This window comes from Chaetura pelagica, unplaced genomic scaffold (assembly GCF_000747805.2).
Source record: "Chaetura pelagica isolate M959 unplaced genomic scaffold, ChaPel_1.0 scaffold3, whole genome shotgun sequence".
Taxonomy (NCBI): Eukaryota; Metazoa; Chordata; class Aves; order Apodiformes; family Apodidae; genus Chaetura; species Chaetura pelagica.
This window is the reverse complement of record NW_009952974.1, coordinates 7,697,224-7,721,583: the sequence shown is the minus strand read 5'-3', so window position 1 is coordinate 7,721,583 and position 24,360 is coordinate 7,697,224. Positions and strand designations below refer to the sequence as shown.

The following is a 24,360-nucleotide window of genomic DNA, read 5'->3' as shown; positions in this document are numbered from 1 at the left end:
GTGCTTGGAGTGGGGCTAGAAAGGGGCTGCCAAAGGAAACGGAGGGCTGCAAAAAGGGTTCTCCCCTGAGATGTTTCTAGTCTGGGAAAATGCTCAGCCAAGGGTTTGTTGTATTGTAAATAGAACATTCATCCTGGTTCTTGATTAAACATTGGAAAAGAAGCCCAGATTCCTTGATTCCAAAACTTTCTTACAAAAAAACTTTCTGTGGACCAATGGTAGGACAGGTGCCTGCATTCAAAGTAAGGTATGTTCTTCAAATACAAGGTGCTGTACTTGACTGAGTATATTATTCTTGTATTGAAAAGCAATAGAAAAAAGAAGCAGTCACTCCCCTACTGTTTCATAAGTTGTGCTTTTCTATTCTTGCTTTTTCCTGGCTTTAGATATGCAGAGTTCATCCCTGCTGGATGGGACTAGCTGTGTGGTGATGAATGCTGCTTCAGGTCTGTGGCAGAGTTACCACTGTGGAACTCCACTTCCATATATCTGCAAGAAGTCACTCAATGAAACTTCAAGCCCTCCGGGTAGGACAGCTTGCATTTTTGTTTTTCTAAGTTAATATGAGTGTAGTGTTCACTTAGGGAGTATTTTTCCCTCCTCAAGCCTTTTGGGCATTTCTGCCAAAACACTTTTCACAACAGCTTTTGGTGTTTTTTTTTTAGCAGAGCAGAAACAAACTCTGTAACTTTAGTGTCAAGGTGGTGTATTACAAACAGCTTTTATTTATTGCAGGTTTTTCATTCACACATTAAGCGTTTCCCAGCAGAGTCCTGCCCTTTTCATGACATTTTCCCTCCATGGCTTGAGCCTTCTCTCATATAATTCTGAAAGTCTGGAACTGGGATCTGCACCTGAAGCCTTTCTATTTCTGCTTTAAGCCAGTTCCTCTCAGTCTTGGTGTGTATTGACACAAAATGAAACGTACCTGAGGCTTGGATCATACTCTCTTGTTTCGAGTAAAAGAGTGCAAGAGTTGGTAGCTTGCCCGGTATGTAATCTTTACTGGATCTGTAACTGCTCTTGCAAGGTAAAAGCACATAATACAGTAGGAAAACGAGAACAGTTTAAAGCTTTATTCTCTCCTCCCTACACATACATACATGCAGTCATTCAGTTTTTACAATGTCCAGCTGAGATATTTTATTGCTTCTGTGATTTTGGCCGTTTACCTGGACATTCAGCCTTTCCCATATCCATAGCCTGTTCTTCCATATATGCTTTGGCCTTACACAGTTTCCAGGAATCATGCTTGTGGGGCTCTCATGAGAAAACCTTTACATGAAGATGATTGCCTTTGGATGAGGGGAAGTACCAGGGGATAAGAAGGATGAAGCAGTGTCCTGGAGGTGGAACTGGCTAAGGCACGTTCTCTCCAGGTCCCCCAAGTGTGTGCCTTTGAGCAAAAAAAATCAGTAAGCAGTTTACATTTAACTAAAGTGGTTCAAATTTTTAAATGATCCCTTAAATCAATTAACCATCCTTATCTGTTCTCTGGCTCCTCAGTGGGGTGAACAGAGTCATTACCAGTCTTTACGTGGTGTTTTATTTATTAAAAACAAAAAAAACCCCAAAATTCTCATGATTGGAGTAATTTATCATGTGTTTTGAACCAGAAGGGCTGTTACATACCTTTTCAGCATGCATTAAAACCAGTTTGAACTCTTGAATATTTTAGCTTTCAGAATAATTTTTTTTTTTTTTTAAATGAAGCATTTGTTTCACTGTGAGCTATTTAAAATTGGTAGGGTGCATGGTACTGCAAATAGCTAATAATGTCCTATACGAGTGCAAATGCCTGCCAGAACAAAACAAGCAGTTGTTGTTGAGGCTGCTGTCCTGCAATTAATTAACTTGAATTGCTGTTAATTGCTTTTGAAAACTTGCTTACAGTTTCTTCTGAAGCTTTCACTTACGCTAAAACCAGCTTAGTGTACTACATTCCAGCTTTTTAATTTCACTCCCACTAACTTCTTTATCCGTGTGCCTACCTTATGGTCCCAAAATATTATGAATCCCCGTAATGCTGCTCAATCGAGTCTCTTTGCTTGACTGGATCGTGACCCTTTCTTCAAACATTAGCCCTAAGAGATGTGAACACATTCTGATCGCTGCCTTCTGGCTGTTCTCAAGGTGCTGCCAAATTTAAAACATGAAGAAAATGCCAACCTATTGCACTAGCCAATGGGAAACAAAAGCCTCTAATTCTGATTCTCTTCACTACTAGAATTTTGGAGACACTTGGATACTCGCTGTGATTCGGGCTGGCTTCCCCACAATGGTTTTTGCTACATGCTGATGAGCACCCCAGAACCTTGGAATATGGCAGATGTACTGTGTAAAATAAACAAGAGTAACCTCATCAGCATACATTCCTTAGCAGATGTTGAACTGGTTGTTACAAAGCTTCATAATGGTGAGTTGAGATACTTTTAAAGGTCGAGCACCAAGTGCTGTGCACCATAAATGACAAACCTCTTTCCATTTTCTAGCAGATGATTGTCATAACCTCTAGCTTTTACATGAAGGTGCTCGTGCTGACTGAGATTGTACCCAGGCTAGTGCTGAGTGTTCATGTCCAGGCAACTGTAATTCTTGGTTTTGTTTGAGCATATTTATTTATTTATTTGGCTAACCTGCTTCTAGTTGTCTAATGCCTCATAATTAATTTTCCATTCAGAGAGATTTGCAAATACTTGGGTCAGTATTTGACTACTGGTTCACTGAACTGATAAATATCGTATTTACTCTGTGGTCTTACGTTTTTCTGTGCACTTAAAAAATAAAATTTTGTTGAACTTTTTTTCACTTCAATGTTCATTATCAGGTGTTTTTCCCTTCTCTGTGAAATATATTCCCATTCATGAATATAACTTAAGCAAAATAACAATAATATACTGTACTTGTCTGAAATCCCCTTTCTCACTGTAAGAAAAAAAATTGTGGCATTTATGCTGTGCAGCATAGTGATAAAAACCTAATTTTGCTGATTTCTCATTCCTTTCTAATTAGTTTAATATTTTGAAACTACAGTGTTGTCCTAATTTTAAATTACAGATGCTAAAGAAGAAATATGGATGGGTCTCAGGAATGATGATGTGCCAACCTTGTTCAAATGGTCAGATCACTCAACTGTGGATTTTACATATTGGGATCAGAATGAACCAAAGGTTCCTTTTAACAGCACTCCTAACTGTGTGTCATATGCAGGCGAGGTAGGAATGCAGTGTTGGGTTGTAAGAGTTTTTTTCCATCACAGTAGAGGCAACCTTGGTGTGTGTGAAAGTCAAGGGGAGGTAAAGCAGGTAGCTAATTTTATTTATGGAATAATCTTTAAAATACAGAGAGTTTTTCTACAAGCAAATTTCTCCAAAATTATCTGCCCAGCACTTGCTAGTTGTGTTACTTGTGTACTACAAAGAAAGGAAGATATTGCTTACAGCTCTGGGACTCCAGTGCAGTTGGCCAGCCAGTTGTTCTTGTCACTCTGCACTTTGTGTTCCCATATTCTGTGTGTGTGTGTTGCAGAGAGCCAGGAAGGAGGTGGGCCAAACTATTGAAGGGAGAAGCTGGGTTCAGTCATCCCCAGGATCAATTTGAGCCACCTTATTTGAGAATGGGTAGTGAGGTACCTCAGGGAGAGGAGAGGACGGGCACTGGGGGGATAGAGTACAGAAGCAAGGGGTGGGTGAGGGAAGGAGGTCACAAATGAGGAGTGGAGAGGGAAGCAGGCTGTATCCCACGTCCCAGATTCAGTAGAAATGGGAGCAAATGCCTGCCTGCTGTGCTGTTGGGCTGGCAGTGGAATTTATGTGCCCAGCTCCTCTGAGCTGCCTCATCCCCATCCCGCAGTAAGCTGGGCACACCCCATGCCCCCACCCGGGCCTTTTCCACCCCTTTTCAAATGTGATCCAGAATCTTCCCATCTCCACATTGCCATCTTTCTCACTCCTTTCCACACATGCACCTGTGCATATAATCCAGGGCATCCAGTGTTTTTGCTGGAGGCATTTCTGCTTTCCCCCTTACAAAACCTCAGCACCTACACTGTCAAAATTGAAAGATTTTAAAATCTTAAATACTTTTTTTTTGCCTTTATTCTCACAGCTGGGACAGTGGAGAGTCAGATCCTGTGAAGAAAAATTGAAATATGTATGCAAGAAAAAAGGAGAGATTTTGAATGAAACAAAATCAGATAAAAGTTGTTCATTGGAAGAGGTAACAGGAAGTCTGTACTTCTTTTACTTTCACTTGGTTTGGAATCCTGCATGCAATTACTACTTCCCATTTCTTCCTTGCCTGTACAGTAAAATCTATGGAAAATTTTACCTGAAAAAGGACATTTATATACTGTGAGCCAAATTTCAGATTATCCTAGAGAGGCTGTGGATGTATTACCATTCTCATTTATTGATGAAGGTATTATGAACCTTGGACTCAGGAGATCTTGTGTTTTATTTATTTGTTTGAAAAAAAATTGCTATTACAAGATACGTTATCTCTAATGCCATTTGCTCTGTCATTTTTGCTTTAAATAGGTTTCAAAATTTAGGATAAGCACTTTGCAACATAGAAATATGCAAAGATTGATGAGATTAGCTTTCTGTTACACTTGGCTCTCATTTTTGTTCTTTGACTTGAATAAAAGGGGGTTGTTGCATTGTATTGATTTGGGTTTATTTACAGGATAATGTTTACAGCATAAACAGGGCTTGAAAAGAAATCCTTTCTGTTTTGAACAATCTTGAGATGGTATTATTAGCTACTTCAGTGTTCTTGGTTCAGTTTTATGTGGCAAATTGCCTGCAACAGGAAACGTTTACCCTTTATCTTTCTTTCTGTACAACCTCGGGGTATTTGTCTCTTCAGAGACTTCCAGCATGTAGATGTTACAGCTTTCTGTGCTGTTCAGACATCTGTAGCATTGGTAAGCTCTTAAGGAGGTAACATTAATGTTCCTTGAAATTTCAGTGTGAATATACATTAAAAGATTTGAATAACAGAGATATTTTGAAAATTCACACATTTTCAGTGTAAAATACTTCTTTTCCCAAAGTAAAAAAAGGCTAGTGATGCCCTCTTATTATTCCTCTGTTTGAATCCTGGTGTTGGTGGAATAGCATGAAAACTCCTATTGTTTTGAATAGGACTAAGCTATTGCCCTTGTGTTTCTCTAAATGTACGTAGCAGTCAGAAGACTCTGCATAGTTGAGCAAAACACTGGTGTTATTTTATTCCTGTTGTTGCATTATTTCTTAGAACTGTGAATCTGAGAGTTGATGATACTGGGCCTTGTATGTGATGTGCCAGCTTGTGGGCACCTGCCGACCTTAGCAGTGACTTATTATCTCCTGTAGATAATGCCTAAATTAAGCTTTTATGAATAAACATGGATTTTGTTCTCTAACCAGGGATGGGAGAGACATGGAAACTACTGTTACAAGATTCATAAAACGGAGGTTTCATTTGGAGCACAGTGCAATCTGACAGTGATGAACAGGTAAAGCACGTCTCTGTAATTTATGGACATGTTTTACAGTACGATCCTGGAGATATGGTCAGAGATTAAAACCTTTGTATGCTAATTAGTGGTTTATAAAGAGAAGAAAAGGAGAGAAAGAATTGCTTTTGCAGAGAACTAGCAAACCGTGTTTTCCATAGTGCTAGGTTTTCCATGGTAAACGTATGGTGTGAAGCCTTTTACGAAGTATGTGAATTCCCAGCATGCTGACCCTGTGTTGAGTACAGGACTGCCTGGACAACAGCTTGAGCTAACTCATGTAATAATAAGCCTGGTTTTCATATCTCTCAATGGTTTCTTTCAAATACTGACTTGTATTAATCCGTGAATTTTCAGATTTGAACAAGAATTTATAAATAGTCTTATCAGAAAACACACCAAAGTTGAAGAAAAATACTTCTGGACTGGTTTGCAGGATATTGGCCAATCAGGAATATATTCCTGGGGTACAGTGGAGGGGGAAAAAACTCAAGCTGTGACATACACTAACTGGAATTCCTTGCAACCAGGTAAATTTAACAGTTTAAGAAATATGTAAAAATACTGTCATTTTACACTGAGCAATTGTTGGAGCACCACGTTACAGAACTGCAAGAGTGAAATAATATAATCATTCGGAAATATACGGAGTTTTTGAAAACCAGCCAATAGCTTAAAATGTGTCTTTGGTGGCTTAATTTTCAGAGTTTTCAGGAGGATGTGTGGCCATGCCCAGTGGAAAGTTTCTTGGAAAATGGGAAACTAAGGATTGTAAAACCACTAAAGCATTTTCTGTCTGCAAAAAATATATTGGGCTGCCCAAGGAGCCAGAAGTGCTCCCAAAGCCAACTGACCCCTGTCCCCCTGGGTGGCACAATGGATCTGGCCTTGCCTGCTACAAGGTAAAATGTAATTCCTGTTGGATGTTAATTGTTTGTTACTGTCTTGCAGCAACTGTATGATAGTTTATAGCTGCTCTGAAGGCTGTGGGAAAGATGTTTTAAGATGGGAGTAGGAGTTATTGTTGATTCAGGTTGACTGCCTCCAGATGCTCTCATGCATCACCCGCTGCCGATTCCTGAAAGATGCATTGTGCTTCTCTCTGCTCTTTCTGTGACCAGCTCTGCACATCAGAGCTGAGTGGGGTGACAGCATCCACCCCTGCTGCCATCTCAGGAGCCTGGTGCCATATCTATATCTGAGTCTGCTTCCTGGCATGGAGGGACACCTGACTAGGGAAGGAAAGTGCTTTGCATTGCCCTCCCTTGTCCCTTTCATTTCTATACTCTAAAAGTATAGCTAAGAGAGGAGGGGATTTCTCTGGTTTGGATATGGGTATGAAACTTTATCAAAAAAGTGCAGCCTCAACTGTATATTGCTTTTTTTGAAGTAAATAGTAGAAGCAAGCAGCCATGCTGTTGGTTGGAACAGCTTACACAAATTTCTATTTAGAAATGCAGGTTTTTTCTCCTCTTATTAACAAGTTAAAACTGAGGCTGTTTATTCAATTATTTATTCATTATTTTTGGACTTAGTGTCTGCAATGATCTGTGTCTTGTAAACAGCTCATGTAGCAAGATGGGGAAATGCAGCTTGAATAACAAGGCTGTGGGCAAGCATCCCGAGAGGATGGGTCTAGCTGATGTCCCATAGCTGACGGGATGTGACAGCTGGCTCTGGCAGTTTCTCCAAAACTTTTGCTGACCAAGTGCAGCATGTCTGTGCAGGGAGTTCCAGCTGACGGGAACTGGCTTGGACTGAAGTCAAGGGGATCAAGTGGACATGTTAGATGAACTGTATGAGCCAAGTATGCAACTCTGATACATACAGGTAGCAAAGGGTGTGACAAAGATATTTCTTCACCTGCAGCACCCAAACAGGTCTGGTTTCTGTGAAAACCGGGCTTTGCAGCTCACCATGAATTTGAGAGAACTATATCCCTTAACCCTTACAATTTGGCTTCCAATTTTGGAGTGAAGTGGGTGTTGTTTTGTAAAAAGAGAGAGTCTGCCATATGGAATATGTTGCATTTGAAACAAATTTTGTCAGCTAAACTTCAGACTCTGGCTGTTGTCAAACAAACTGGAAAAAAATTATTGTTACAAATCAAGCTCTGTGTCAATGGAAATACCAGGAATTCACTCCTACTTAGGGTGGCCTTATTTGAGTAGTACGAGGTGTTTTAAAACTTCTGTCACTTGGGCCATTCTCCTCTCTGATGTGTGGTTGTTGTGAAGTTCTTCCACAGTGAAAGAGTTCTGCGAACCAGGACCTGGGAAGAGGCAGAGAGGTTCTGTGAAGCGCTGGGAGGCCATCTGCCTAGTTTTAGTCACTCAGAGGAAATCAAAGCACTTCATTCTATCCTGAGAAAAATAATCAGGTAACGAACTAGCCATGGGCTACAGTTTTTATTTCAGGCACATTCTGCAGTAGATCACAAATGCTGCTGCTGACCCCAAATGGCAAGTGTGAGATAGTGTATGGTGGACTGTTTCCCACAGTAAAAACAGCTAGATGTGGCATTTGGGCTGCTGGTCTTGTTGCTGCCTTTCTGGAAAATGTCAGGGGGTACAGCTTGGCCAGAGGTTTCACATTGCTAGAGGCAGCACAGGAAAATAGAGGTCTTCTTTGAGCATCTTCCACTACATGCATTGAAGTCTGTGCTGTTACAGTAAGTGTTTCCTTCTTTATGTTGACTTTTGGCACAGCTGGATGGAAGTTCTTCCTGTTCCTTACCGATACATTCTTTAGAGATGAGTTGTTATTATTTCAGGTTTTCAGATAGGTCACATCTTTATTTATTAAATGCTTCCTGACTAAACTTGGTGCCATCTTCTGAAAATGTGAATAATGTAGTGTCCAGCAATCTGGTTGGCATGGATCCCATTTGGCATAACTGCAATAACACTATATAGGCATTAGATGGGTGTGTTGAGTTTTCGCTATCAACAAATTAGATGCTACATAATTTATGAGTCTAAGGCTCTATTTTTAATCAAAGGAACTGTCACTGCAAAGCTTTATTAGGCATTGGTGTGATGTCAGATCCTTGTGTAATATGTTTTTTTTTTGATTGGCAGCCTGTTTTTTCAGAACTTTTGCCAGCTTAAACTGAAATGCTGCCAGTTACATGATCTACATATTTTTCATCAACAGCTAAATCAGGATTATTTCAGAAGCTGCCAATGTACAACACTGTGTGATTAAATTTTAAAACTTGCTGACTGAAGAGATGCCTTCTTGAATACCCAGTGACCTTTTTTTAGAAGTGCACAAATCATGAAAATTACTCGATGTTTATGTTAATAAGTGACAAAAACAAACTTGTATGCTCTATATTTAGATCGGTTTAGCTTGTATAAGAGCCACTTATGGCTCCTTTGCTAAAGTGACTAGAGAGCCTGAAATAAAAATGAGCACACTATTTTTTTTTAACTATGGATCTTATTATTCTGTTTTGCAATTACAAATTTTGTTTTAGTGTACCTAATTGACTGTGAAACGTGAATAGAGAAGTAACTTGTTTGACTTTCCTACAGGTACTTGGAACTACTTTTCAGCTTGCAGAGTGTCTGAGGTATTAATGATAGATAATGGCCATTTTTTATTAGGAGTTTAAGGGTGAAGACATTCCTTGTCTTTCCAGAAAGTTAGCTGGCACATTATGCTACTGCAGTTCCATATTTCAGGAAACTTGAACTTAGCTTGAAAAAAGGGAAGTCCCAGTGTTTCATTCTACCAGAACTTAAATAAGGGTCAATATACTGAGCCCAGTATAAACTGACTTTGCAGTCAGTGTTGCAGTAATGGCATGTGTCAAATATAACCCACAACAGTGTTTTCATCTGTGTTAACCTTTTAAAGCATTGCAGAACTTCCTGAAGAGAACTGCTACATAATTGGTAATACCTGGAGATTTTTAAAGTAATGTTTTTTTTGTTTAGATGATGTAATGAGGTGTTCTAAGTGTTTATGCTTTTAAATTACTCACAGGTGGTGATTTTATGAAGTATTTTGGAGATCAAGAGTGAAGGGTGGCTTGTCTGAAAATAAATTCATTTGAGAAAGGAGAGAAGAAACCAAGTGAATCACTTGCTCAAGAACAAATTATTTAAGTAACTGGGAGAAATCAGCCTAAGTTACTGTGATAAGCTGCTGGAGTGCACTGGCATGCAGTTTTTCCGTGTTCCTTGCATTTACTCTGTGCAAACTCTGACCTAAGCTATTCATTCAGTGCACTCATTTCAGCTCAGGGAAGGAGCCACACCTTAGCTTTTTTTGGTTTCGGGTTTTTTCCCCTTGCACAGTTCTCCAGTGACTCATTGAGAACTATTTGTTTTTAAATGTTAGCAAAAGTCAGTTTGGTTCACCAGGAAAAGGGCAGCTTGCCCAGTCCATTCTGTTCTTTACTCGGATTCCACCTTAGAGTCAAATAAGAGAATTGCTCCAACCAAAAATGGGTGATTGCCATTGGAAAGGAAAATAAAATTTGCCTGCCAATCTTCCCCTCTCTGAAAGAAATAAGAGATAATCTCTTTTCACTTTGAGAAACATGATACAAGCAGAGCAGATCCGGTTCATTTACTTCCATTCTTTTAGGATAGTTTTAGTGAGCATTCTGCAGCTTATAGCTGGCAGGGTTGCTAGACACAATTTAACAGCTTGGATTGGTTAGAAATAACATTCCAATGAGGACACCTTTCTGGAAAGAAATCCATTGCCTTTCATATGTACAGCTCTGCTGCTGTAATTGTTCTGAATCTAGAAAGCCTCACTAACGTTTGAGTTTGCAAGAGAAGGCTGATCTTATTTCTCAGCATGCTGGCTAAAACAGCTGAGATGCAAGTTGTAGTCATTTCATTAATACAGCTTCTCTTTTCTTCTGCTTAGCAGTGGGTGATTGGCAGGATGGGCATTCAGCTAGTGGCAGTTGGCTGTTACAGAGGGAAGAGGTGGGGGTCAAATGAGTTTCCTACGTACTTGAAGACCACCACTGCCTAAAATTAAATTGTGCCTTAAATTGCACCCTATGGAGTTGGCCCAGATGAATGTTTTACCTCTCATCAAGAACTGGGTTGAACTACAAATCATAGTAACTTCACTTCATCTTGTGTTGGAGCTTTTCTTTTTCTGTTTCAGCAGTTAGAATTTGACAGTAGAAAAATGACTGTTTTATGATCCCTTTACACTGATCTAAACTGTATCCACTACTGTGCAATATTGAATTTTATGACATTTAGTTCTGTGTGAGAGAAAAGCCACTGGTACTCTGCAGGGATTGCTGGAGATTTAGGGTCTTTCACTGTGTATCAGTGTCCATTGTAAAGCACAAATTGCACCTATTTTTTAGGTTAAAACTCAAGATAATCTAGGTTTTAGAGGCGATTTCAGGAATGTAGCTCAAAGAATATTCTAGCACTGATAAGTCCATTTCTACCAGTCCATAGGATACATTTTATATGCTTTGCGATGAGCGGACAGATACCTACTAAAGTACAAGCAAATTCCTTTCAACAATGTTATTTGAAAGAGAGTCTTAATTCATATTTGTCTTAAATGGTTGAGGCAATTCTTTCCTATGAAGAGGTGATGGTGTAATTTCATTAGGCTTTCAAAAGGCTTTACATAAGTTTGAAAGTGCTATCAAAGATAGGGTAGCAGTTACTGAATTATTCATAGTCATATCTGAACAGTTCCAAATGAAAAAAAAAGTACCTTAATGTGTAGATGCCCAGTCAATGGAAAAACACTGTATTTGCAGGCCACTAATTGTAAACTGGGAGATTCTTGATCTGGATCACTTTAAACATTTTCTATACTTATTTATTACATAAAAGCCATGTACAAGTTGAAAGACTGAAAAATTGCACTAGTTCTTCAGGTAATTACTGCAGACCTTTTTGAAATTAATGTCTCAGATTTTCTTTTTAGTAGATACTACTCTGTGGCAGTTACTTAAACTGTACTAAGCCTGTAGGTGATAGGGTGGGAGGGTTAAGCAATAACTGATGTATAACTGGAAAGAACAATCACAGAAAAATAAAATGCTAAAGGCAAATTGCCAAAAGGCACTCAGCTGTTTGAGAGCTGTGAATGTTTGACTTGCAGTTTTCCCTCTGGGGTGATATTGGGCATTTAGGCTCTTTAAGGGCTCTTCAGTGATATAATTAAAAGACTAAGGACTATTCAGTATGAGAAGATCTCACTCTTCTGATTACACTGTCACACCAATGTCAGAAAATGAATACTGGAGGTGATTAAAAAGAAAAGCTTATGCTTTTTTTTTTCTAATGGGAACCCTACCAAATAAAATGTTGTTAACCTTCTTGTATTTCATGTACCTGGCCCACATATTCAGGGCTAAGCTATTATTGGTGATGCAGTGTCGGCCATTTTAAGCTCAATTTATCATCTTTATGGTGATACATGTGGAAAGGTAGTGACACAGGCTCACTAAAGAATTTCTTAACAGTGTCTCATGATTCCGTAACATTGCTTATGCAGGCATGCCTTGGTCTGAGTCCATCCCTCCATGTACAGTGTAGACAGAGATGACCTGAGATGGACAGGAGAAAGAGAAGTAAACCAAATTAACACTCTGTGAATGATTCTGGAAGAAAAGTGTAGACACCTTTATGTCACGAGACAACTGATGAAGTGGTGATGCAGCAAGCAAAGGAATTCCTTGTTTTAGTTAGTTTTCTCTGTGGTCAGAGAAGAACAACCTACAGATCTTAAAGAAAAGCATGGAAGAGGTTCTAGCCCTTACACCCATTTTCTCTTTGAACTGCTCCAAATTGTAGAAGTTAACCTTTGGTTTTGATGATCGGTGCTAAGTAATGCTATGACATAGATCAGTATTTCTATTAAATGAGCTGACCCTTACACTTGGCTTAAGATTTTATCTTGTTTATTTACAGCAATGACAGATGGATATGGATTGGAATGAATAAGAGGAGTCCAGATTCTTTGGGAACCTGGCAGTGGAGTGATGATAAACCTGTAAGTTAGCTTTTAACCAGGAAATGCCATGTCCTGATTTGTTACAGCTTGGACTGGGTTGAAAGTAAATTGATAAATATTTTATTAGAAATATGGCAGGTCCTTCAACAGATGAATAATTCAGAAGTAGATTATGCACTTAAGAGCTGCCATCCAGGCAGATTTCCAGTTAAAAATATATCTTTAATAAGGTTAACCTGATACCTGTCTCTATTGCATTAGAATATTTTAGCAGAAATATACTAGTAAACCTGGTAGAGAGAACAACATGTCTCCATGCCACAACAGAGAGGAGAGTTTATCAGTTTTTCTCCTTGATATGTTATACTTCTCCAAAAACATCTTCCTCACTGTAATTGATTTCTTTGCCTGAAATGGTGAGTTCTTTCCCTCTCCCCCCATAATAACAGGTTATGCAGACTCAAAAGTGATCCAGTGACTGCCATTTAACACATATTTGAGTAGTAAGAAACATACTGGGATCCTGGGTTTGAATGTTTTTCTCTCAGGGCTACTGTATCAAAAGTTGTAAAGTAATGGTGCATTCATCCTCTCCATCCTGTAGGTAACTAGTGTTATGCCACTTGACTATCTGGAAGATGAATATGATACAAGAGACTGTGCTGCATTAAAGGTTAGTGTCAAGGTTTTTTGTAACAGCATGCATATTTTTACTTGGAAAAAGTACTTATGCCAGCCATATATTGAATTTAGGTTGACTACTGGGATGTTTTCTTTGCCTAGTGAAAAAGTTGCTAGTGTTCCCTTTATCAATCTACACCTATTATCAATTTTCCCTTTTTCAAGCATTTTTTATGAAGCAGGTGCTGTGCTAATGATAACCTGTCGTAAGATCTTTTTGTTACTAACATAGTTTGTAGTTCAAATGCTATTCTCTGTTGCATAATGCCTTACTATATATCCTTTGAATTTAACACATGAGAACGTAACATGGAGTCCAAAACAAAAAAATGAACAGACACCTACTAGTAACTTTTAAAATCTAAATTAATATTTCTGAACTGCAAATCAAGAAAATGTTTGAAACCTAAAGCAGGGAAGTGCAGTAGCCAGGATAGAGCTTGGTGGTTGTATTTATTGTGTGTATTTCCTGGTTTACTTGTGAAATAGACTGTATGTGCTGTGTCGGTTTCTAATTCAAAATGTCAGGCCTCTGCTTAATTCCTAATTATGGTCTTAATTGCTTAATTTAGTCTTGATGGCATGAGTTTTAAAATAGCTTATAACTTTTCTGTAGCATCACTTGACTTTTTATAAGATCACTCCATTACCACTCATTCTTTTAACTTAATTAGAACCACCTCTGCTTTTAGAATTTGCTGAAGGAAAGGGTAGTTGCGTCCCTTTGCTGCTGCTCGCAGCCATTTCCCCTCATTCTCTTCTCTGTTCATGACCCCAGGCCCAGAAACTGCCAGCATTAAGCTACTAAAAATTCTAGACAAGAGAAGAGCAGTTTGAAGCTGACACTGTGAATACAGTAACCTCTCTCCCCTACCTGCTAGATGTAGACATTTTCTTTCTCTAAATGATAAAAAATTATCTTTATAGAAGAGATCAGCAAGAGCAAAGTCAGATTTTATATTTGATTCTAAGAAATAACATTAGATAAGAAAGATTATTTTTGTGCCATTTTAGATGGCTGCTTCCTCTGAGCAGAAGTGAGAATCATTTCAGGGTAACAAGTTGCAGCAGGTAATTCAACAATAAGCATCAATGGGGAGCCTGTGCACTACAAAAAAAGCAAAGAAACAACATTGCAAGAAGAGATTTTTGTATGTGGACTGACCTGAAGCCCTTTACCTGTTTGCTTCACAAACTTGGCTGGTATGGAGAGTTATAGTTGGAAGAGTTACTGTTGTATCTGCTCAGTTTTTGAAAAAAAAAAAAAAAAAGAAAAAAAAAGAAAAAAAATTGTGGAAGGGACTTAAGCCACAGTAAAAGATACTTTTTCAAAGGACCTTTTTAATAAAGTTTTGTTTCATATTTCTGAGGCCTATGCCAGTCTAATTCAGTTCTCTGATTCTACATTTGTACAGACCTCTCAGTTTTCGTTGGAAGATTTACTTTTGTATCTGCGCAGTTTTTAAAAAAAAAAAAAAAAAAAAAAAGAAAAAAAAAGAAAAAAAATTGTGGAAGGGACTTAAGCCACAGTAAAAGATACTTTTTCAAAGGACCTTTTTAATAAAGTTTTGTTTCATATTTCTGAGGCCTATGCCAGTCTAATTCAGTTCTCTGATTCTACATTTGTACAGACCTCTCAGTTTTCACGGAGATTGTTTTGGAGATTTTATTTCAATGAAGGCAGAGACCTGGAATTTTACTTCAAGCCTTTTGACTGTGAAGCTAAACTTGAATGGGTCTGCCAGATAACAAAAGGTAAGCTCCAGTTGCATCCTTTTCTTCCTAGAAAAGAGTTTATTATTTATTACCAGTGAGTTTTCATTATTGCCCAATAACACAAACTTCTCAAACAATATTTTATCATTTCCTGTCTGAACATAGAGGCATTTTATTAGGTGAGGTGATCTATGCCACAGAGTTGCAGCATTTGTGGACATTACTTCATCTTTCTTAGTTATATTTGTAACTAAATGACCACAGGCGTCTTTTGTGTACTGATTCCTTCAGCTGTAGGTGAATTAGCCTTCTTTTAGTAAAACTGATGTACTAGCTCCTCATTGTAATGAGATCGAGGAGTGGGGATGCAAAAGAATGGCATGGCATGGCATTTCTGCACAGATCCAAATTTTTCCCTGGTTGCTCATTAAAAGGCATTTTGGGGTTGAAGCTTCTTTGTAGTGAGGAGATATGGGTAGATCAACTACTTTGATTCTTGTATTTTGCTTGGGGAAGAAAAGCACCACAGTTGTTTAAGACTGAGATATGCAAAACTCGAAATAGTTTATTTTAACTTGTTTATTAACAAGTTTATTAAACTTGTGCAAGATTTCCTTCTCCTTTTATTTTTGCCATCCTGCATACTGAGAAGCTTGAGTACAATACATCACTTCCATTATTGGTGACCATAGTTTTGTTAGAAGGTTACTATTCCTGTTTTTTTCCTCTGAACAGGTAGCACTCCAAAGACACCTGAGTGGTACATACCAGGTAAATGGACTTTTTGCATGTTCTTCTACTATGTATATATAGTTGCTAATACTCTATATCTGCTATTAAATTGGTTGTATTACTACTATAACACTTGTTTGATATCAGCCAAGGTTGGGACTGATAGAATTTGATTCTGAACGAGCTCAGAATGCAAGGAGTGTTGGCTCTTCTGAGTGTCAAACTGAAATTTCTTACTACTTGCAGAAAAAGAAAGGACGTGTTTCTAAGAGTTTATTTCTTAAGTGTGTGGTATTTTTTCTGCATAGATGAAATTGGAATTCATGGAGCCCCACTTGTGGTTGATGGAGCAGAGCTGTGGTTCGTACCAGATAAAAACCTGAGCTTCCAGGAAGCTATTTTCTACTGTCAAAAAAATGATAGTGATTTAGCCTCTGTAGACTCTTACCCAAAACTCAGGACAATACTGACTCAAATAGAAAAGGTAAGGAGGTGTAATATGTCTAACAGATACTTTTCCTCTATTGGGAAATTTTTCAATATAAGAAAATGTTAGTCCTTAATATCTTTTTTTCCCATTGGCCTTAGTAGTTTTCAATTGTATGTAACAGAATAACGAGTTGAAAGAGCTTTTTAATGTTGTCTTGTAAAAGAATTTTTTAAAGTAGCCTTTACAACTTCTAAATATAAAAACACCTCCAAATGGAGTGAAAGTGTCATAATAGGACCACTGTGTAAGCATCCCATTTTCTGCAAATACCTCACTAACAGTTTTACCAGTTCTTAATTTTATGCATGAGACAGCACATAATTTTTCACCTAATGAGAAGATTTAATTAGAAATGCATGGTGGTTTGGTAGCCTTTACTGAAATGGATTTGTGGTGTTCATAGCATGAAAGTACATTATTTTAAGGAATTTTACCAAAACTTTACAAGTTTCAGCACCCCTGTTACTACTTTTCTTCAGTGCTACTGCTTGTGAGACAATGGTGCTTTCTGAAATTAGCAGCTTCCAAGCTCTCTCCATGAAATTTCTGGCAAGAAGTTATGTGGAAGGATAAATTACAAGGCAGGAGAAATGGAAGATTTGACCTGCTAAATCTCTAGCCTTTTAATGAACTATTCATTGTGACTATCTGCTTTAAGAGCAGGATTATTTTAAGGAGGAAAGGAAGGTCCTGTGGAACCACATCAGCTTTAGGTAGCTTGCAGCTCTGTTCTAGTTGTCTAGTAGAGTTTCTGTTATTAATTTTGTGGGAATTATGCATCTAGCACATGCTTAAGACAGTGCTGCAAGATTGATTACCTGTAGGTTAACCCAGCACAGTGGAAAATGTGGGCTTTTTCTTCTTTCTAGAAGGTGCAGGGATCTGTCTGCTTGTCATATCGGTCTAGACCTGTATCCTTTTCTGTTGCTAAAGAATAGTAATTCCTGCGTGTTTTATGAACATTTTAAATCAAACTTCTTTTTTTTTTTTCCATTGATTTATCTTTGGTAGACTCTGGAACTCTTTCTCTGTGGGTTGTAAAATACTGGGATTTTTGTTCTTTATTTTTACAGTTATCAAACAGTGAACAGAAGTGGTGGCTGAAGTTTGTCGATTATGCCTACAGTTATCACTCACCGTATGTAGGACAATTATGGGATTCTTTATTGTAAGCTGTTTTTGATGTGCTTTTTAGAATTATAGTTATCTAGAATAGTTTCCAAAAGAAAATATTTTATCCCCAGATGTGTAAAAAGTCACATCTTCTGTATCATTCAAAAAAAGGAAGAGAAATAATTTGAGCTAAGCCAGAAAACAGCACAGCGTTGTTCAGTGATCAGTGTCCTCTGCTTCTGTTCACATGGACCTGCCACCTATCCTTGCCATGCTAAACTTAGACCATGGAGTACCTGAGACAGAGAGAGTAGACCTGTATAGTGCTCAGAAAAAGCAAATAGTGGTTAAAGATAATATGTGTGTACAAGTACAAAGTGGGCTTTTTGGTTTAAGACATCACTCTTCCAGTTAGGTAATGGAGATGCTCTCTATATGGATGTTAAAGGCTTTAGTGACCTCCAGGTCACACACTCTCTATGCCAGAATATGAGAGTAGTCCTCATATTCAAAATATTCAAAGTATTATTTCATTATTTTTCTGATTGAAGTTATCTCTACCTATATTAGGGAGTTAATATGCCAGTTAGGTCTTGGAGAGCTTACAATATAGCCCTGTAGAGCTGAGGTGACTCACAGCAAACTTTTGCTGTTCGTGGCTGCAGCCAAGCATCATGGGCTTCTTACAAGGAAAATCCTTCACTTGCCAAAATACTATAGTAATTTACTACTTTGAAAGTAGAAGAGGGGCTATTTCCCATTCTCCTCACTTGTCCTGACAATCTGCTGGTGACTGCAGCATGGGGATGAATAGCCTCCTACCCTCATTCTGCAAATCTTCTACACAGTTTGTGCAAAGTACCTAAGTACTGAGCCTACCACACATTTGTTCCTAGTCTAATTTTCCCCCCTCCATCCTTTCCGGTGCCATAGGGCATCTCTTAGAAACAGTTACCAGCCCAAATTTTTGTTTGCACTGGCTCTGTTGCTATCAGGGTTCTTCTTGAAGGTAACATTGCATTGGAGATTGACTCTGAAATGTTTCTGCCCAGTTTACAGTTATTTCCACGCTTCCATGATCGATTCCTGAGGGATTGCTGGTATGTTTCTAGAAAGAACTGGTATAGAGGTAAGGCTGTTTTTATTTTTTCAACCTCTCTGTCATTATTATATAAAAATAAATAAATTACTGTTCTGTCCAACATTTCTGTTGAAGGTGAATTGATATTGAGTTAGGAGTGAGTGGCTTCTTAATGTTAATGGAATTGAATTTTGAATAAATTATTTCTTCCTTATGGTAGAAGGCATGATAGTATTTCTTGATGACCAGAAGCAAACCTGAATTCAGATGACAAATTTTTATGATTGATTGTCACTCTTCTTGCAAAATAAATTGATTAAGTGAAATCTGGTTTTGGTGGTTACCTTTTTGTGTTCATGCTATATACTCTGAGCTGTGAAAATTAAGTCTTAAAGAGCTGTGTTAGTTAGAGGAGACTGACTGAATGCTTGCAACTGCATATCCATCTGGAGATGGAAATTTCATTAACTAGTGGAGTCATACAGGAAGAGGTACACAGAGTAATGGAAATGCCACCTGGTGGTGCTTCAAAGTTCTTATTTCCTTCTTTCAACATTGTTTTATATTGAGGAAGATGTTTCCCTGGGGAACAAATAGTTCGTCCTGCTACTATTGGTTCCTCTTTAAAGCACATTATTCTGTTGTATGCTGCTGACCTGTTTTCATCCCTATTAGCAAAAAATTGCTCCTGACTATGAAGTGAGTCCAGTTACTGCAGGAGTCACTTAAAGCAGTACAGGCCAGGTGCTCTGCATATGTTAAATGATTTCTTTTGGCTTTAATGACCTTTAGATCACATACCCTCTATGCTAAAATATGCAATTAGTCCTCATATTAAAAATAATCTTATTTAATTATTTTTCTGTTTGAAGTTACTTCTGCTTATATGAAATGGTACTACTGGAAGTAAGGGATCAGATTACAGATGTATAGGAATATAGTACTGTCTGATATAAATAACTTACGTTTGTCTTTGCTCTGCTGTTACTTTTAATGCTTTAGATTACATTGTACTTCGCTGTGGTTGCACTGAAGAGGAATTCTCTTCAGATTGTTCTTTGTCATATCATAAAAGGTGGATGGAAATGGAGCGTGATAAGGCATTAAGATAACTGTTTTTTTTTTAAACTTGTATTTCTGCAGACTACCCAGTTAACTGTAACATGAAACTGCCCTTCATCTGTGAAAAAAATAATGCCTCCTTACTAGAGAAGCATGATCCCAGTTACCGCCCAGTCAGGGGAGGCTGCCCTAAAGGTTGGAGCCGGTTCCGGAATAAGGTATAGAGATAATACAGATGAGTCATCCTTACCTATTTTTCATAGTCCAGTAACCTGGAGTGCCCTGCTGGAAGAGGTGAGGAAGTAGTCCCTGTGTTCAGGAATAGACTGGGAGGTGGCTTTTGAAAACTATGTGCAGTTATTAATATAATCTCAATTTCTCTGTCCCTTTTTCAGGACTGATGGTTTCTTAATTTCAAAGCAGGAATTTTTATGTTTTTTGCTTTCCCATCATCACACGTTTAGAGCTGAGAATGTTGCTTGTGTTATCTAATCTTGGGCTCTGCTTTGAAGGAAGAGAAGAATTAGAGAGAAAATGAGGTTTCTGTGCAGAAGCATCTTTATTCTCTCACTGAGTAATCGTCAGCAGGCAGCAACCTGACAGACAGTCTGCTTCCTGAGTTGCCTAAAGGACTTAATTCACTTAAGAATTAGAAGCAGCTTTTAAGAATGAAACAACAGAGGTCAGAAGCCATAGTACAGTATATTTCAGTACTATGTTTTAAGGCAGGCATCTAAGTCTTAGGTCAAACCTCGTTGCATTGTGCCAAGGTTTTTAGATTTACTTCACATCATTGCAGAAAATGGCTTTTGAGTTCACATGTAGTTTCCCCCAAAAGGTAATGCATTACAATATAGGTTCCTGGCTCAACCCTCTCTGACTTAAGAATTCATGTCTGAATTCTCATTCTTATAACAGTACATGATCCTGATGTAGCCAATTAAAAATTACCAAATTGTAGTTGCTGGGATTGTTCATCATTTTATATTGAGCTATTCTGTTTAATCTAATAAGAAATGCATGGAGGCAGTATTAGTTCCCTTGCTTTTCTGAGAAAATAATTATACATTCCCAGAAAATGAAAAGTGGTTTTATAGGGTTGGTTTAAGAACCTTTTCTTTTGAGTTATTCCTTTGGAAGCAACAGTATGATGAAAATCAGTTACTTTTTTTTTTTTTTCCAGTGTTTTTTTAAGATGAAGCCTGAATATTTAACATTTAATGCAGCCAATGAAAAGTGTGTAACTTTTGGAGGCTCTCTTCCATCTATCTCAAATCAAGCTGAGCAAGGTACGATGGTGAACTGGGAGCACTTGGTTTGTAGCTTCTTTTCTAAATTCAGTATGGTTCTGGTTCAGAATTTGAGCATAAAATCATAAAATCACTTGGTCATCGACAGGCATACTGAGAGCATTCTAAAAATTCAAGATCAGTAAAAAATTGTTGTCTATTGTTGTTTGCATCACTGGAAACAGAACATGGATGTGCAGTCAGCAAACATTTGGGCCAATATGAAGAGCAGCTTCTCTCTATGATCTTAACCTGTTACAAAAATGGAAAAACTGTAAAACCTTGCATTGAGGGATGAGGACAGAAGGGTCACCACTGAGGGAATAGCTTGCATGTTGTGCTTTGCAAGTTAAAACATAACTGAGACTGTAGACCTTGCACGGTGAGTACCACCTTAGGAGCTACTTCCAAGAGGAGCTCAGCTGTCTGTGGGGACGAGGTGACAAACACAATGCCTACTGGAGCACATAGGAGCCTGTCTACATGTGCTGAGCAGTGCAAGATGGTAGTGTGTCTAAACCAACCACCTGCAAGCTCCCCAGGACGCAGCTAGGAGGAGGGAAGGCAGGTGGCTGCAAACCACAGAGTTGTTCCACTTTTGAGACTTGCCTCTCAGTGGTGAGATAAACTAGAGTCATTGAGGTAAATGCAGGGGGGAAGGAATGTGTTCACATGAGCTGCAAGTCATGTTAAGCCGTAACCTGCTGAATGACACAGATGTATTCGCATCTGTATTCTCTTAGATAACTTACAGTTCTCTGCAAGTACATCTGAAGTAGCTCCGTTGAATTCTGCAATGTGTACAGTGCCCATTTTCTTTATAAGAAAATAACATTTTGCCAGATGGAATACGGGAAGTAGATGAGGGAGGCCACTAGCTGTCCTGCAGACAGCAGCTGAATGGTAACTTTTTTAGCTGCTGTCATTGGGAGGAATAGGCTCCTATAACCATACACGAAGATACACCCCTGAAATCTGCATGTTTTTAGATGCTTTCAAAATTGCAAAAACTTAGCCATTCTGAAATGTTACAGAGCAAGGTATGCTTTGGTGCAGATTGGAAGTATTTGGAATTATTTCTTGTTTGTTTTTCTTTCCCCCCTGTAGTGGAGGCTGCCTATAGGGAAGGAAGGCACAATCCTCCTGAAGGAGCATGTCTCTTTCTGGGCTGCTTCTGCTCTTCCTGGTGGCATTATGAGGCTGGCTAGTAAATCTTCAATCTTTGAAATCTTTGTCTAGCTCAGAAAACAGGCTGAGGCTAGTCTGACACGTGGCCAACAGTGAAGACATGTCAGCAGTAGCTCATTACATAGACTCAATTTGTCTTCCTAATCTAGACAAGCTCAGACTATGCCTTTGGTGCCAGGGGGGTTACTGAAGCCCATTGTTTTGCACCAGAATGCTTGCTGAGAGGAGTCTGATTTAAGGTTTTCCCTGCTGCAGTTTTTTCCAACTAAACCTGAGTTCCTTTGTCCTGTCCTGCTTTCTCTGGTGGTGAGGTGGGCAAACTCTGCCAGAATCCAAGAAATGTTTCTGCTTTAAGGCAGTAACAGAGGAATAAGAGAGGTAAGACTTCATCAGTTCAGAGAGGGCCGGAGGAAGCTCTACTATTATCTCTGCAGGGAGACAACAGAAGATCTTGCAGACCTGTGGAAAAGCAGCTTCTGAAATTTGTTTGTAAGTGCAAGAATAAAAAGTAGTGGTTAGAGAAACAGGTTAAATCCACTACTTGCTCCTTAGCTGAGATTTTGGAGGATGAATACCAGTAATCTATGCCTTCCAGGTAAAATAAACATGAAATATGTTATCTTATGGAAGAAAGGGATGATAAGCATTTGGCAGTCATTAAGGCCTGGGAAAATTAAGTTAATACAAAAGGCTCCGTTACCTTATTTATGTGAAGAGTTTTTTCAGATGTTTACTGTTGTTGTCTGAACCTAAATATGTACATTTCCTGTTCTGCCCAACAGATTATATAACATCCTTGCTTCCTGGTATGCCAAAAGATATTTGGATTGGTTTGCAGTTTCTGTTCAGCACAAGGGAAAACAAATGGATAGATGAGAGCAGACTGCTGTATAGTAACTTTCACCCACTCCTGACAGGAAGATTAAGGAAAATTCCACTGGATGTAAGTTCTGACTTTTGACTTCTCTTCACTATTGAGTAATGAAATTTGGAATATTGACTGTGTCAAAGAAAAAAAGCCAAATAATATGTGTAACAGACCAAATCCTCCAGTTACTGGTGTTCATGGGTAAACAAGGTGTCTGACAGTAATGGAGTTCTTTTTACTTTTATTTGAATGACAACTTCTGAAGTGAGCTAGGAAACAAGGGTGAAGGAAAATAGCTGGAGCAACTGGTTGATGACTCTTCTGGAACTTCTATTTACAATTTAAAGACTATATGAAAACAATAATGAAAAAGATGCCATCAATAATTCTTGTTTCAGTTACACTTAGAATGCATCTGTAAATAATTATATGTTGGTATTTTGCTCACTGCTCTACCCAAGGTGAAGCATAATAAATGTAATTGACTCACACCCAGAAATTATTTATTTTAAGCATTAAATAATTACATTTAATATTCTCTACTGTATTTAACTTATGAATTCTTTTTGAGTCCAGGCACCTGGTAGGGTTTGTAAAATAGCTGTATTGCACCACTCCTTTGAAACTTAAACAAGTTCAAACAGCTCAGGTTCTACCAGCCTCGTGTTATTTCACCACCTCTACACAAGTATGTTTATAGTTGATTTGATGCTGATAAGCATATTTCTGGTTTTCAGCTTTTTGATGAAGAATTTAACAATCAGTGTGGTGTAATCCTCAATGATCCCAAATCACAGTATGTTGGAACATGGAATTTCACTGCTTGTGCTGACAAGCACTTCTTGGGTATATGCCAGCGGCCGATAGGTAAGTCTGAAGAGTCAAAATAAATCACAGCCAGGGTTTGCAATTAAGATGTGTGTGCTAGGAGGCTTTTTAATGCATGTAAATTGTTGCACCTGAAGAGCAAGATCCTTGCAGAGACTGAGCAGGCAAATTTTGGAAAACCAGATTGTGGAGGATGATCTGGGACCCATTTTATCAGTCATTTACAATTTTCCCTGTCATTTTTCATAGCTTACTTCAGTGGGAATCTGTTTCCTTCAGAGACTGTGTGGTTTCAGTAGAACTGTGCTTCAGCAGGCAGGGCTTGAATGTTCTGTGAGTGTAGAGATGGTGTACATTGAGGGGTGGAACCAGTGACTCCTTTTTCCCCTTTGGAACTCTGGAAGAGAGAAACCCTGGGAAGGAACCTTACAGTGTTTCTATCTTACTCAAATACATCCTGTGTTTTCAAGCACTATCAGAATATGAGGTATCATATACTCCTAACATTGAAATCAGTCTCCCCAGAGCAAACCTTGAGGGCACAAATGGAAAGTGATAATTTGGAGTGATGCAGCTTTCCCTGGCTTCATACAGATCTGTTGCTGGGAGTCGGTTTTCTGAATCTGAACTAAAAATAATGTTTTGATGTAACCATATGGGTTGGTTGACACCAGTTACTGGAATTGGATTAAACATACATAGCTATTATACACATTAAATTGCTGTTATGGGCAAATGTTCAGGAATCCACTTCTGAGTGTGTTCCTCTGTAAATAATCCTTTTAAGTAAATAACATGCTATCTTCTGGAAAAAGACAGGTGTGCAAAACACCCAAGTATATGCCCACC

At 38.4% G+C, this 24,360-nt stretch overlaps 1 protein-coding gene across 1 annotated transcript in view; it reads left to right on the top strand.

The window, feature by feature from the left end:
• Window positions 1-24,360, top strand: part of LY75 (lymphocyte antigen 75) — a 42,477-nt gene that overhangs the window by 6,103 nt on the left and 12,014 nt on the right. Inside the window, exons 6-24 of the mRNA XM_009996285.1 lie at window positions 387-527; window positions 2,228-2,416; window positions 3,058-3,215; window positions 4,108-4,218; window positions 5,412-5,500; window positions 5,858-6,030; window positions 6,206-6,402; window positions 7,738-7,880; window positions 12,421-12,502; window positions 13,068-13,136; window positions 14,776-14,899; window positions 15,596-15,631; window positions 15,901-16,076; window positions 17,156-17,220; window positions 18,248-18,324; window positions 19,420-19,556; window positions 20,522-20,627; window positions 22,598-22,758; window positions 23,421-23,550. Of these exons, the coding sequence (XP_009994587.1) occupies window positions 387-527; window positions 2,228-2,416; window positions 3,058-3,215; window positions 4,108-4,218; window positions 5,412-5,500; window positions 5,858-6,030; window positions 6,206-6,402; window positions 7,738-7,880; window positions 12,421-12,502; window positions 13,068-13,136; window positions 14,776-14,899; window positions 15,596-15,631; window positions 15,901-16,076; window positions 17,156-17,220; window positions 18,248-18,324; window positions 19,420-19,556; window positions 20,522-20,627; window positions 22,598-22,758; window positions 23,421-23,550 (2,364 nt within the window). The remainder of the gene's footprint in view (window positions 1-386; window positions 528-2,227; window positions 2,417-3,057; window positions 3,216-4,107; window positions 4,219-5,411; window positions 5,501-5,857; window positions 6,031-6,205; window positions 6,403-7,737; window positions 7,881-12,420; window positions 12,503-13,067; window positions 13,137-14,775; window positions 14,900-15,595; window positions 15,632-15,900; window positions 16,077-17,155; window positions 17,221-18,247; window positions 18,325-19,419; window positions 19,557-20,521; window positions 20,628-22,597; window positions 22,759-23,420; window positions 23,551-24,360) is intronic.